The 13705-nt window shown below is 44.0% G+C and overlaps 1 protein-coding gene across 1 annotated transcript in view; it reads left to right on the plus strand.

Annotated features, from left to right (window-relative positions):
- Nucleotides 1-13180, plus strand: part of LOC116976112 (centromere protein J-like) — a 36490-nt gene extending 23310 nt beyond the window's left edge. The window contains exons 10-14 of the mRNA XM_033025688.1: nt 2959-3063; nt 7292-7432; nt 8022-8106; nt 9171-9291; nt 12662-13180. Coding sequence (XP_032881579.1) covers nt 2959-3063; nt 7292-7432; nt 8022-8106; nt 9171-9291; nt 12662-12851 — 642 coding nt within the window. The 3' untranslated portion in view covers nt 12852-13180. The remainder of the gene's footprint in view (nt 1-2958; nt 3064-7291; nt 7433-8021; nt 8107-9170; nt 9292-12661) is intronic.
- Nucleotides 13181-13705: the final 525 nt, after the last annotated feature.

Genomic DNA, 13705 nt, shown 5'->3' on the forward strand with positions numbered 1-13705 from the left:
CACTAATTTCCATCCTGCACTCAAATTCACTTTGACCATCTCCGACATCTCCCTACCGTTTCTAGATCTCATCGCCTTCATCACAGAAAACAGACTATTGACCGACATCTATTACAAACCTACTGACTCCCATAACTATCTTGACTACACTTCTTCTCACCCTGCTTCTTGTAAAAACTCTATCCCCTACTCCCAATTCCTCCGTCTGCACCGCATCTGCGCTCAGGGTGAGGTTTTCCATATCGGAGATGTCCTCATTCTGCAGAGAACGGGGGGTTCCCCTCTTCCATTATAGATGAGGCTCTCACTAGGGTCTCCTCGATATCCCGTAGCTCTGCCATTACTCCCCCTTCCCCTCCCCACTCGTAACAAGGACAGAGTCCCCCTCGTCCTCACCTTCCACCCATCAGCCGTCGCAGACAGCATATAATCCCCCAACATTTTGGCCACCTCCAAAGGGATCCCACTACTGGCCACTTCTTCTCATCTCCACCCCTTTCTGCTTTCCGCAGAGACCATTCCCTCTGTAACTCCCTGGTCAACTCGTCCCTTCCCACCCAAACCACTCCCTCTCCAGGTACTTTCCCCTGCAACTGCAGGAGATGCAACACCTGTCCCTTTACCTCCCCCCTCGACTCCATCCAAGGGCCTAAACAATCTTTCCAGGTGAGGCAGAGATTCGCTTGCACCTCCTCCAACCTCATCTACTGCATCCGCTGCTCCAGGTGTCAACTTCTCTACATCGGAGAGACCAAGCACAGGCTCAGCGATCGTTTCGCTGAACGCCTCTGCTCAGTCCACATTAACCATGCTGGTCTCCCGGTGGCCCAGCACTTTCTGTCCCGGGCCTCCTCCATTGTCAGAGTGAGAACCAGCGCAAATTGGAGGAACAGCACCTCGTATTTCATTTGGGTAGTTTACACCCCAGCGGTATGAACATTATCTTCTCTATGTTCAGGTAGCCCCTGCTTTCCCTCTCCATCCCCTCCCCCTTCTCAGTTCTCCCACTAGTCCTACTGTCTCTGCCTACATTCTTTCTTTGTCCCGCCCCCTCCCCTTACATCAGTCTGAAGAAGGGTATCGCCCCGAAACGATGCCAATTCCTTCTCTCCATAGATGCTGCCTCACCCACTGAGTTACTCTAGCATTTTGAGTCTACCTGCAGTTCCTTCCTACACACTTAGAATCATTGTATTGTTACGATACAGGAGGCCATTCAGCCCAACAAATCTATGCTGATTTCTAGTAGAATACTAATGTTATTCCCTTTCACAGCTCTTTTCTTAATTTCCTACAAGCTATTCTCCCTCAAGTAAGTTCAATTGCAAAATGCTAAATTATGACCACTTCTAGATTGCTTCACTGGCAATTCGCCCATCTTTCTGACACAATTTCGCACGGGATGATATCATATTTTACACAATAGGCTTTTTGGAGCATTATATTGGACTTTGGGAGAATCGTATCCCAGGGAAGACCAGTATTGGCCAATCCTAGGGCAACATGGTCATCCCAGTGTAACACTGGATGGGAACATCTGGCAGGAATGCAGATTATTTTACATCATACATGATCCCAGTGCACCCCATCACTACCTCTCCCCAACCCCACACCATAATTTAGAGATAAGGAACTGCAGATGCAGGTTTACAACAAAAAAAAGATACAAAATGCTGGAGTAACTGAGCGGGTCAGGTAGCATCTCTGGAGAAAAAGGATGGTTGATGTTTCTGGACAGAACCCTTCTTCAGAATGAAAGTAGAAGGGAGGGGACTGAAGGTAGAAAAAACCCAGGAAAAATTAGGGCCGGCAACAGATGACCAAGGAATGGCCCATCGTTGACTGGGGAAGAAGAGATAATGATGGGATCCAAGTATGGGACAGTGGGCATCCCTGGAGAACATGGATAGGTTAAGTTTTGGGTCAGGACCTTTCTTCAGGCTGATTGAAGGAAGGGGGGTAGAAAGCTAGAGAAGAGGGGAGGACAGAACAAAGCTGGCAGGTAATAGGTGTGAGTCCGAGTCAGAATGGTTGTAGAGCAGGAGAAAAGCAGGAATCACGTATGGGGAGCAATGAGAGGGGGTCTCACAGAACTCCCAGGAGAAAGAGGAGAACTACAAAGTAGGCATAGCTTGAGGAGATTTCGCAGTGTAGCAGTCCAAATGTAGAAACAAGGAACTGCAAATGCTAGTTACAAAAATAAGTGTTGGAGTAACCCAGTAGGTCGGGCAGCAGCCCTGGAGAACATGGATAGATGATGTTTTGGGTCGGGCTGATTGGAGTGGGGGTGGGGGGAGAAAGCTAGAAGAGAGGAGGGCAAGGTAAAGCCGAGCAGGTAATAGGTAGCTTGGGATCAATTTGCGTCCTCACTTTCTCTTCCAAATTCTCCTGGTATCTGATCTGTTCTGATTAGATTATCATGCAAAACAAAACTTTACTCTGTACATCACTAGATGTGAGAACAACAAACCTAAACCTAAATCTGAACTAGTTACAATCAAGGTGAATGATTTACTTTACAGATTGGGATATAATCTAAACAGTTTTACGACAGAAACCATCAAGTGAGAAAGAAAGCTGAGAGGAAGTATGAGATAGACATAAAGTTCTGGAGTAACTCAGCAGGTCAGGCAGCATCTCAGGAGAAAAAGGATAGGTGACGTTTCAGGTTGGGATCCTTCGTCAGACCCGTAATGTCACCCATCCTTTTTCTCTGGAAATACTGCTTGACCCGCTGACTTACTCCAGCCCTTTGCGTCTATCTTTGGTATAAACCAGCATCTACAATTCTTTCTTTCTTCACCGGAGGCATGCGACTGCTGAAGGAGTAAGATGGAAAGAAATCTCAGTTGAATGGAAAGATAAAATATTGTTAAAAAGGTTCAATCTCTTTTGCTCTCATCACCTGGAGCACCGTTTTCTTTAATTAGCTGTAAGGGATGTGTTTTGATTCTTCAGGTGTCACGGCCAAGTTCTGTTTTATCAAGAAGAGAAAGTACTTGTTTTAAGAGTAATGTGACACAAGATGATGTCAGAGAAGAAATCCAATATCCAGATGGCAAGGTAATGTGGCAATAAAAATTAAGAAAGCATTCACGAGAAAACATTCCATTCTTTAATGGTTTGTATCACTGGGGCAATCAACTCTTATAACAACCATTTTAGAAAGTTTTGATAAATTTAAATATAACTCACCGTGTTGATAATCAGTCACTGTGATATTAGAACATTACACTGTCACTTCAGATGGGAACTCCAACTGCACCTTATCTCTAAACCGTTCCTATCTACGTACCTGTCCAAATGTCTTTCAAATATTGTTATTGGGGAGCACAGTGGCGCTGCTAGAAAAACTGCTGCCTCACAGCACCAGAAACAGGGTTCAATCCTGACCTCGGGTGCAGTCAGTGCAAAGTTTTCACTTTCTCCCAGTGACCGTGTGAGTTTCCTCCGGGTGCTCTTCCACATCCCGTAGACGGCGGGTTTGTAGGTTAATTGGCCTTCGTGTGTAGGGAGTGGATGCAAATGTGGGATAACATAGAGCTAGTGATTTATGGTTGGCATGGAATCGGTGGATCAAAGGGCCTGTTTGCACACTATATAACTAAACAAAATGTACCTGTTTCAACTACTTTCTCTCACAAATCATTCCATATACACATGAAAAAAATCCCCTCTTGCCGTAAATCTATACCCTTTAGTTCTTGATTCACCAATCCTGGTAAAAAAGACTGTGCATTCACCCTATCTATTCCCCTCATGATTTTATACAGCTCTATAAGATCACCTTGCAGCCTCATGCACTGCATATATCCTAGCCTGCACAACCTTTCCCTATAGCTCAGGCCCTAGAGTTCTGACAACATCTTTGTAAATCTTGTTATATAGAATGGACACCAGACCAAAACCATGCTGCTGCTGAATAGTTTAGGTTAAAAGTGGAGGTTTTGTTACACATTGTGCGAAAACTGCATGGCGCCTCTAGTTTCTATTTTCCTCAGTTGAGACTTTATTGATATTCTGTATGACATTTGTGTATTATTAAAATAATGCTTGTTGTGCACATTACGCACATTGAGTCATACAGTGTGGAAACAGGCCCTTCAGCCCATCTTGCCCATGCCCATCAACATGTCCAAACTGCCTGTATTTGGCCCATATCCCTCGAAACCTATCCTATCCATGTATCTGTCCAAATGTTTATTTGACATTGCGATAGTACTTGCCTCAGCTACCTCCTCTGACAGCTCGTTCACACGCCCACCACCCTTTGTGTAAAAAAAGTTACCCACAGATTCCTATTAAATCTTTCCTCTCTCACTTTAAACCTATGTGCTTGGGTTCTCGATTTCTACCCTGGAAAAGGGTTCTGACTGTCTACCCATTCTATGCCTCTCAAATTTTATATACTTCTATCAGGTCTCCCCTCAACCTCCGACGATCCAGGAAAACAAATTTGTCCAACCTCCAATACCCTCTGACAACATGATGTAAAAAGCTGAAAGGTGGGCATGTTTATTAATCACAGTGCCCTCCATAATGTTTTTGACAAAGACCCATCCTTTATTTATTTGCCTCTGTACACCACAATTTGAGATTTGTAATAGAAAAAAAAAAATCACATATGGTTAAAATGCACATTGTCAGACTTTAATAAAGGCCATTTTTATACATTTTGGTTTCACCATGTAGAAATTACAGCAGTGTTTATACATAGCCCCCCCCCCCATTTAAGGGCACCATAATGTTTGGGACACAGCAATGTTATGTAAATGAAAGTACCGTATTTCCTGGCAATGAAGACGCTATTTTTTTACCTTAAAATAAGGCCCAAAAATTTACCTGCGTCTTGGAGGCTGAATGTTAGATTGTTAGCCAAGAAAGATAGACTTGGCTATCCCTCAGTACAGCGGCTGTAAAAGGACAGCGCCACTGGGGGGGGGGGGGAAGAGTTCCTTCCACAGCGTGTGGGGAGTCAGGCCCGGGTCAGCACGGCTGGGCTGCCAAGGGTAAAGTTGCGGGGAGGGCAGGAGCATTGAGAAGGAGGGGGTCGGGGATCATGCCAGCAACACACTCAGTGGCTCGGGTGGCTGCGAGTGGCCGCCGGGAACTGACAGCAGAACCAGCCGCCACCTCAGCGTTTTCTGCCAGCCTGCTCGTCCACCAGCCAGCCACAGTGTCCTTCGGCACAGGCACAACCAGTGGAGGTGGTGGTTGGCGGGTAGCTACTGGGTGGAAGGTTGGCTGCTCCGCCCCGGGCGCGCGCGCTCTCTCTCTCTCTCTCCCTCTCTCCCTCTCTCCCTCTCTCCCTCTCTCCCTCTCTCCCTCTCTCCCTCTCTCTCCCTCTCCCCCTCTCCCCCTCTCCCCCTCTCCCCCTCTCCCCCTCCCCCTCTCTCCCCCTCTCTCCCTCCCCCCCCCTCCCTCCCCCCCCCCCCCCCCCTCCCTCCCCCCCCCCCCCCCCCCCCCCCCCTCCCCCCCCCCCCCCCCCCCCTCCCCCCCCCTCCCCCCCCCTCCCTCCCCCTCCCTCCCCCTCCCTCCCTCTCTCTCCCACTCTCTCTCACTCACTCTCCCTCCCTCCCTCTCCCTCTCTCTCTCCCTCTCTCTGTGTCTCTCTCTCTCTCACTCTCTCTCTCTTCCCTCAGACCAGAACCACACAGCGCATTGTGGGACAGGCAAAGATGGAGGCTCCCTGGTCCTCATTGCCTCCTTGAAGGTGTTTCACATCTTCCTTTCTACTGACTGAAGCAAACCCTTGATCCTGTCCCGCCAGCCTTTTTTCAAAATTTAGTAACTCAAAATGGGGGTGCATCTTTGACGCCAGTGCGTCTTCATTGCCGGGAAATACGGTAGTCATGTTTAATATTTTGTTGCATATCCTTTGCATGCAATGACTGCTTGAAGTCCGCGACTCATGGACATCACCAGTTGCAGGGTGTGTTCTCTGGTGATGCTCTGCCAGGCCTGTATTGCAGCCATCTTTAGCTTATGCTTGTTTTGGGAGCTCGTCCCCTTCAGTTTTCTCTACAGCATATAAAAGGCTTTGAAAAACTTCTTAGCAGTATGTTTGGGATCATTGTCTTGCTGTAGAATTAACTGCTGGCCAATGAGATTTGAGGCATTTGTTTGAACTTGAGCAGATAGGATGTGTCTATACACTTCAGAATTCATTATGCTATCACCATCAGCAGTTGTATCATCAATGAACATAAGTGAGCCAGTACATTCAGCAGCCATACATGCCCAGGCCATAACACCCCCACCAGAGATGAGGTGGTATGCCTTGAATCTTGGGCAATTCCTTCTCTCCTCCATACTTTGCTCTTGCCATCACTCTGATATAAGTTAATCTTCGTCTCATCTGTCCACAAGACCTTTTTTCAGAACTATGGTTGCTCTTTTAAGTAAGAAAGAACTGCAGATGCTGGTTCAAATCGAAGGTAGACACAAAATGCTGGAGTAACTCAGTGGGTGAGGCAGCATCTCTGGAGAGAAGGATTGGGCGACGTTTTGGGTCTTGACTCTTCTTCAGACTTCAGAAGCCCGTTCCTTATCTCCAGAGATGCTGCCTCACCCACTGAGTTACTCCAGCATTTTGTGACTACCTTTGGCAAACTGTAACCTGGCCATCCTATTTTTGTGGCTAACCGGTGGTTTGCATCTTGCAGTGTAGCCTGTTTGGGATTTTTCATTATTACAGAGATAATTGTTCTGCCATCAGCTGTGGAGTTCTTCCTTGGCCTGCCAGTCCCTTTGCAATTAGTAAGCTCACCAGTGCTCTCTTTCTTCTTAATGATGTTCCAAACAGTTGATTTTGGTAAGTCTATGGTTTAGCTGATGTCTCTAATGGTTTTATTCTTGTTTCTCAGTCTCATAATGGCTTCTTTGACTTTCATTGGCACAACTTTGGTCCTCATGTTGATAAACAGCAATACAAGTTTCCAATGGTGATGGAAAGACTGGAGGAAAGACTAGGTGCTGAGAGCTCTCTTGCACCTGCATTAAGGTGGCATTTAAACACACTTACAAACACCTGTGAAGCCATGTGTTCCAAACATTATGGTGCCCTGAAATGGGGAGCTATGTATAAACACAGCTGTAATTTCTACATGGTGAAACCAAATGTATAAAAATGGCATATAATAAAATCTGACTGTGCACTTTAACCATAGGATTTTTCTATTACAAATCTTAAATTGTGGAGTACAGAGGCAAATAAATAAATGATGGGTCTTTGTTCCAAACATTATGGAGGGCACCGTATATTCCAGCAAACACTTTTTTTTCCCCTCAGTTGGAACAGTTCCTGACAAATGGAAATCGAATGATCACCTTTCGGAATGGCACAAGAAAGGAGGTCAGTGGAGATGGTCAGTCTGTCACCATCACATTCTTCAATGGGGATGTGAAACGATTCATGCCAGACCAAAAAGTGGTATGTGCAAACACTGTCTACTGTAGTCATTACTGGTTTCGGAAACGAATATGAATTCATTACATTTTTATAAGAGAAACTATTACTGCCAAATTCAATCCTGACCTTGGGTGCTGTCTGTGTAGAGTTTGCCGTGACCACGTGGGTTTCCTCCGGGTGCTCTGGTTTCCTCCCACATCCGAAAAAGGTGTGGGTTTGTATGTTAATCACTCTGTAAATTATTCCTTGTGTGTAAGGAACGGATGAGAAAGTGAGATAACATAGAACTAGTGTGAGTGAGTGACCAATGGTCGGTGTGGCCTCGGAGGGATGAAGGGCTTGGTTCTATGCTTGATCTTTAAATTCTAAATTAATAAATAGAAAGATATTCCACCCATAATTTTAGTTTAGTTTAGAGATTCCGACACATCTGATCCCTCTATCACCCCCTGGCATGGAGGTTCAGCGAAGGTGAATGGTGGGTGAATTTTAGGGAATGAGATTGCCAGAAACAATAAAGATCTTTTTTTTGGAGATGGGTGGATATAGGGAAAAAAATGGTTTGAGAAGTGACTACCTAAAGCAATGAACATGATCTGATTTCTTGCAGATTTACTACTATGCTGATGCAAAGACTACTCACACTACCTTCCCAAACGGAATAGAGATGCTACAATTCCCCAATAATCAGATAGGTAAGTGGAAGCTCCAGTGAGTGAACGCTTAAATGCTGGACGAGGAAGGCATGAGGTTTTTAATGTACCTGAAACCAGGTGCGCGCATCAAATAATGAAACAGGAAGGTAGGTTGTGTATTTTTTTTGGTTCCTTTTTTGGTGCAACTTCTTAATTGTAGGTCATAGACCCATAGCACAGAAAAGGGCCCTTTGGCCCAACTTGCCCCACCTCCACTAGTCCCACCTGCCCTTAGCTGATTAATGTTGCCCACAACATTAACTGACTATCTTCATCACTCATCCTTGTTCTCCAGTAAATTGAATCACATCAGATATGCAGGGTGCTTTGCCACAAGTGCCTTGTTAAATATATAGAAAGTCAATATGACCCAGAAATGGTCCCCCTTTCCCTCTTCTTCCTCAGAACATTGTCCATGTGTTAAAATGCCTTTTGAGCATTTAAGGCAGTAATGATTTTTATATCACATGCTGAATTATATTTTAATTATCCCCATCTCATCAAAATCTATCTGTGTACAAGCATCTGTTCTCACACTAGCGTGTTCCTTCATCATGTCAAACGTAGACCAGAAACCAAGGCAGGATTATGATACGGAGTGAACACAAAGTATTTGGTCTGAATTTGCATTCGGATCAAACTTGCATCCACGCCAATTCATTTGAATATAAACTGCATACCCAATGAAAAATCCAAATGAGTGTCAGATGGCTGTGGATATCAGGGAAGAACTTCCATTTAAATTGGCATTTCATATTTGTGCAATGTACCAAAGTTGTCAGTAAGTCTATTTTTAAGTGTCGTCACTTTTCTCTTATAGGTAGACTATAGTGAATTTGCAAAGAGATAGCAAGAGAGGTAAATGTTCTGATCGTTGTGGTGTTTAACTGTGCACTAAAGAAACAGCTGTGGGAGGATTGATGGCGCAAGTACATTGAAAATAAGTGGATCAGTGTAGCTGCTGGTGCTTTCATGCTCCCTGGTTTAAAGTGCCCATTAAATGCATCTTAAATTTTAATGGTTAAATATTAAATCTTAAATATTAATATTTTTGTTTCTTTTAGAAAAACATTATCCTGATGGTAAGAAGGAAATAATATTTCCAGACCAAACAGTGAAACATCTCTTTCCTGATGGTTATGAAAAGAGCATATTCCCAGATGGTACAGTTGTGCATTTGCAAAAGTAAGTGTATTTCTCTGCCAATATTCCAGGAGGAGATGAAAAATATTTGTTCATGAAATTGGGATTAGTATTGCTGTATTGGTACTTATCTCCATAATGGATGTCCATGGTCCCAAAATAGCATCTTGTCCATATGTTCACGCCTAAGATGTCCCACTGGATGCTGTATTGTGGCAGATGTTAGCTAACATTTCTTGTACCTCTGCAGGTACATAGTTCCATGAAAGTGTTGATACTGGTAGACAGGGAGCTGAAGAAGGTGTTTGGCATGCTTGCCTTCATTGGTCAGGATATTGAGTACAGGAGAGCTTATGCTCACTGAACTCAATGCAGCTCCCATGGGTGGCACTTCAGTGCTCTTTGTGATGAGAGAGACCAAGTTACTGAACTGCTGTAACACTCTACCAGTGCCTTTAAATAATCTGATCCACAGTGCCGATGGTCAGTCTGAACTTGCACATCTTCACGGTGGCCTTGAGGTATAACAGTCTGTGCTTCACAGCACCACTGGCAAGTTCTGACTTTGGCCAACACTGCTGGTTCATGGTTCGTATAACATACTGTATCCGAACAAATTAAGCCGCCCACTTTCTCCAGTTCGGACGAAAGGTCTTCAACCTGAAATGTTGCCTCCCTTTCTCTCTCCAAGGATGCAGGTTCGATTCTGACTGTAGGGTGCTGTCTGTACGGAGTTTGCACTTTCTCCCTGTGACCGTGTGGGTTTTCTCCGGGTGCTCCAGTTTCCTCCCACACTCCAAAGATGTACAGGTTTGTAGGTTAATTGGCTTCTGTAAATTGTCCCTAGTGTGCAGGAGAGTGTGCATCGTATTGGCACGGACTCAGTGGGACAAGGGGCCTGTTTCCACACTGTATCTCTAAGCTAAACTAAAGTAATATCATTCATTAGGAGGATGAGTTTCAGTTGTGTCATTTTAGGGAATTTAAGAGAAATCTTTTCACCCAGAGGACGAGAGAACCTGATCTGGTGGTGGAGCAGAAACGTGCACTTGAAGTGGTGTAACCCAGAAAGCAAACAGGCAGAGAACTGGAGTGGGATTAAGATGGATCAGGACAGCAGAAGGAGTGTTACCTCCTTCCATGTTGTAGGACATCACCTGTGTCTATAAGTGGCAGCCTGAATATTGATATCATAGAAGGACTGCTTAGCAGATTGTTCAAGAGAGCTCACTATGTAGCCTGATTTTGTGTACATTTTGGATCCAACAAATTTTGCCAAACATTTAAATATATTAATACAGGTAGCATGAAATTTAGAAACTACATGTGCGTTTAAACATTACCTTGGACACTTTGGTGTAAATAGCTACTAATAGAGATATTGTCCAAATTATCATATAAGGCTGCGCAAGTCAGAGGTCGCAAAGGCTGTGCAATGGACAATGGTGCATTTATTGTCACAAGCAAACACACAGTAAAATTCTTTACTTACATACAGTCCACTATAGTATTGCACATCCTTGATTAGCAAGTGCACAGAAATACAGTGCATGAAGCATTAGAGGTTGCACGCCTAACATGGTTGTTAACTCGGTCAATGTTTGGTCCTGGTGAACTGGTGGAAAGCAACATGTGAATTTCCCTCTCCCCTGAATCTTAGTCTGAAGAAGGGTCTTGACCCAAAACATTACCTATTCATTTTTTCCAGAGATGCTGCCTGATCTGCTGAGTTACTCCAGCATTTGTGCCTATCTTTTGTGAATTAAATGCCTGTGCATTTGCTGTGGTGATAATTAAACCTGTGGAATTATTTAAATATGTCCTGTCCTATTGCATTCAGAGCACCTAATCATGGGAGGGGGGGGAAGTGTGCCAGGAAATAGATGAACACAGGCGAGGGGGAGTGGTGGTTTGATAGACAATAGACAATAGGTGCAGGAGTAGGCCATTCGGCCCTTCGAGCCAGCACCGCCATTCAATGTGATCATGGCTGATCATCCCCAATCAGTACCCCGTTCCTGCCTTTTCCCCATATCCCCTGACTCCGTTATCTTTAAGAGTCCTATCCAGCTCTCTCTTGAAAGCATCCAGAGAACCTGCCTCCACCGCCCTCTGAGGCAGAGAATTCCACACACTCACAACTCTCTGTGAAAAAAAGTGTTTCCTCGTCTCCGTTCTAAATGGCTTACCCCTTATTCTTAAACTGTGGCCCCTGGTTCTGGACTCCCCCAACATCGGGAACATGTTTCCTGCTTCCAGCGTGTCCAAACCCTTAACAATCTTATATGTTTCAATAAGATACCCTCTCATCCTTCTAAACCCCAGAGTGTACAAGCCCAGCTGCTTAATACTCTCAGCATATGACAGTCCCGCCATCCCGGGAATTAACCTTGTAAACCTACGCTGCACTCCCTCAATAGCAAGAATGTCCTTCCTCAAATTAGGGGACCAAAACTGTACACAATACTCCAGGTGTGGTCTCACTAGGGCTCTGTACAACTGCAGAAGAACCTCTTTGCTCCTATACTGAACTCCTCTTGTTATAAAGGCCAACATGCCATTCGCTTTCTTCACTGCCTTCTGTTACCTGCATGCTTACTTTCATAGACTGATGAACAAGGACCCCCAGATCCCGCTGTACTTCCCCTTTTCCCAACTTGACGCCATTGAGATAGTAATCTGCCTTCCTGTTTTTGCTACCAAAGTGGATAACCTCACATTTATCCACATTAAACTGCATCTGCCATTCATCCGCCCACTCCCCCAACCTGTCCAAGTCACCCTGCATTCTCATAGCATCCTCCTCACAGTTCACACTGCCACCCAGCTTTGTGACATCTGCAAATTTGCTAATGTTACTTTGAACCCCTTCATCCAAATCATTGATGTATATTGTAAATAGCTGCGGTCCTGGCACCGAGCCTTGCGGTACCCCACTAGTCACTGCCTGCCATTCTGAAAGGGACCCGTTAATCCCCACTCTCTGTTTCCTGTCTGCCAACCAATTTTCTATCCATGTCAGTACTCCACCCCCAATACCATGTGCCCTAATTTTGCCCACTAATCTCCTATGTGGGACCTTATCAAATGCTTTCTGAAAGTCCAGGTACACTACATCCACTGTCCATTTTCCTAGTTACATCTTCAAAAAATTCCAGAAGATTAGTCAAGCATAATTTCCCCTTCGTAAAAAATCCATGCTGACTTGGACCAATCCTGTTATGTATGTATGTATGACTATGTATAAACACAGCTGTAATTTCTACATGGTGAAACCAAAATGTATAAAAATACCCTTTAAAAACAACAATGTGAAAGGTTGATATTGAATTCACAGGGTACCTTTCTATTTCTCTTTCTGAAAATGCAAATATTGACATTATTAGATGCTGAAGATTTTATTCTTTCTTAGAAATGGAGATAAAATTATTGAATTCACCAACGGGCAGAGGGAGATCCACACGGTCCAATACAAAAGGAGGGAGTATCCTGATGGCACCATAAAGACTGTGTATTCTAATGGGCGCCAGGAAACAAAATATTCCACTGGTCGTGTTCGAATAAAAGACAAAGATGGAAATATCGTCTCAGATAAAAAGTGACGCAAGACACTTCTGCTTGTATGATGGCAAAGAATTGAGTAAGATCAAGGAAAACAAAGTTCCAACAGAATTGCAAATTGTTGAGTTCCAAGGCATACAAGCTACAAATCCAATCCTATTTCAAAATTATAAGACATGTATTTACTACAAAGGATTGAACACTCCTCTAGAATCTGAGCCATACCCACATGTGCATTACAACATAGTTGCTAACTTGCATGAATTTTGTATGCAGGGAAGGGAATTTCAGCAAAAATGATGTATGTACAGCTGAGTGTTTTACTGATCTAACAGTACCACATATTGTCCGGAGCCTTACATGAAGATTAATCTCAAGGTCTCTGGCACAAAATAACAAGGGATAAAATTATGAGCACATTAAAAAATCTTTTTTCTATATATATTGAAATAACATTGGAAAAAGACAATGTGAATGGGTGAGTTAATTGGAAGCAGGAGATCACGTGAAGAAACTCCAAAATCAATCCAGGTTTATAGATAAAAAATTGAGTCTGAAGAAAGGTCCCAACCCAAAATGTCACCTATCCATGATTTCCAGAGCATCTGTCCACTGAGTTACTCCAGCAGTCTTTTTTTTGTATACCAGCACCGACAGTTCCTTGTATACAGCCTTGTTGTTGTTACGTTTTACGCTCGCTATTGATATTAATTTATTATCATCCGTAGAATGAACAATTGTGAAATTTCTACCACATGCAACACACTGAGTAGAATTATGGAAACGGGAAATTCATTGAGAATAGAAGGAGCTCACATTCTACTCAAAACTGCCAGGCAAAACAATCAATTGTAAAATAAACAGCGAATAACTTGGTTTTGTTTGGACATTGGCT

The sequence above is a fragment of the Amblyraja radiata genome, chromosome 8 (assembly GCF_010909765.2).
Source record: "Amblyraja radiata isolate CabotCenter1 chromosome 8, sAmbRad1.1.pri, whole genome shotgun sequence".
Taxonomy (NCBI): domain Eukaryota; kingdom Metazoa; phylum Chordata; class Chondrichthyes; order Rajiformes; family Rajidae; genus Amblyraja; species Amblyraja radiata.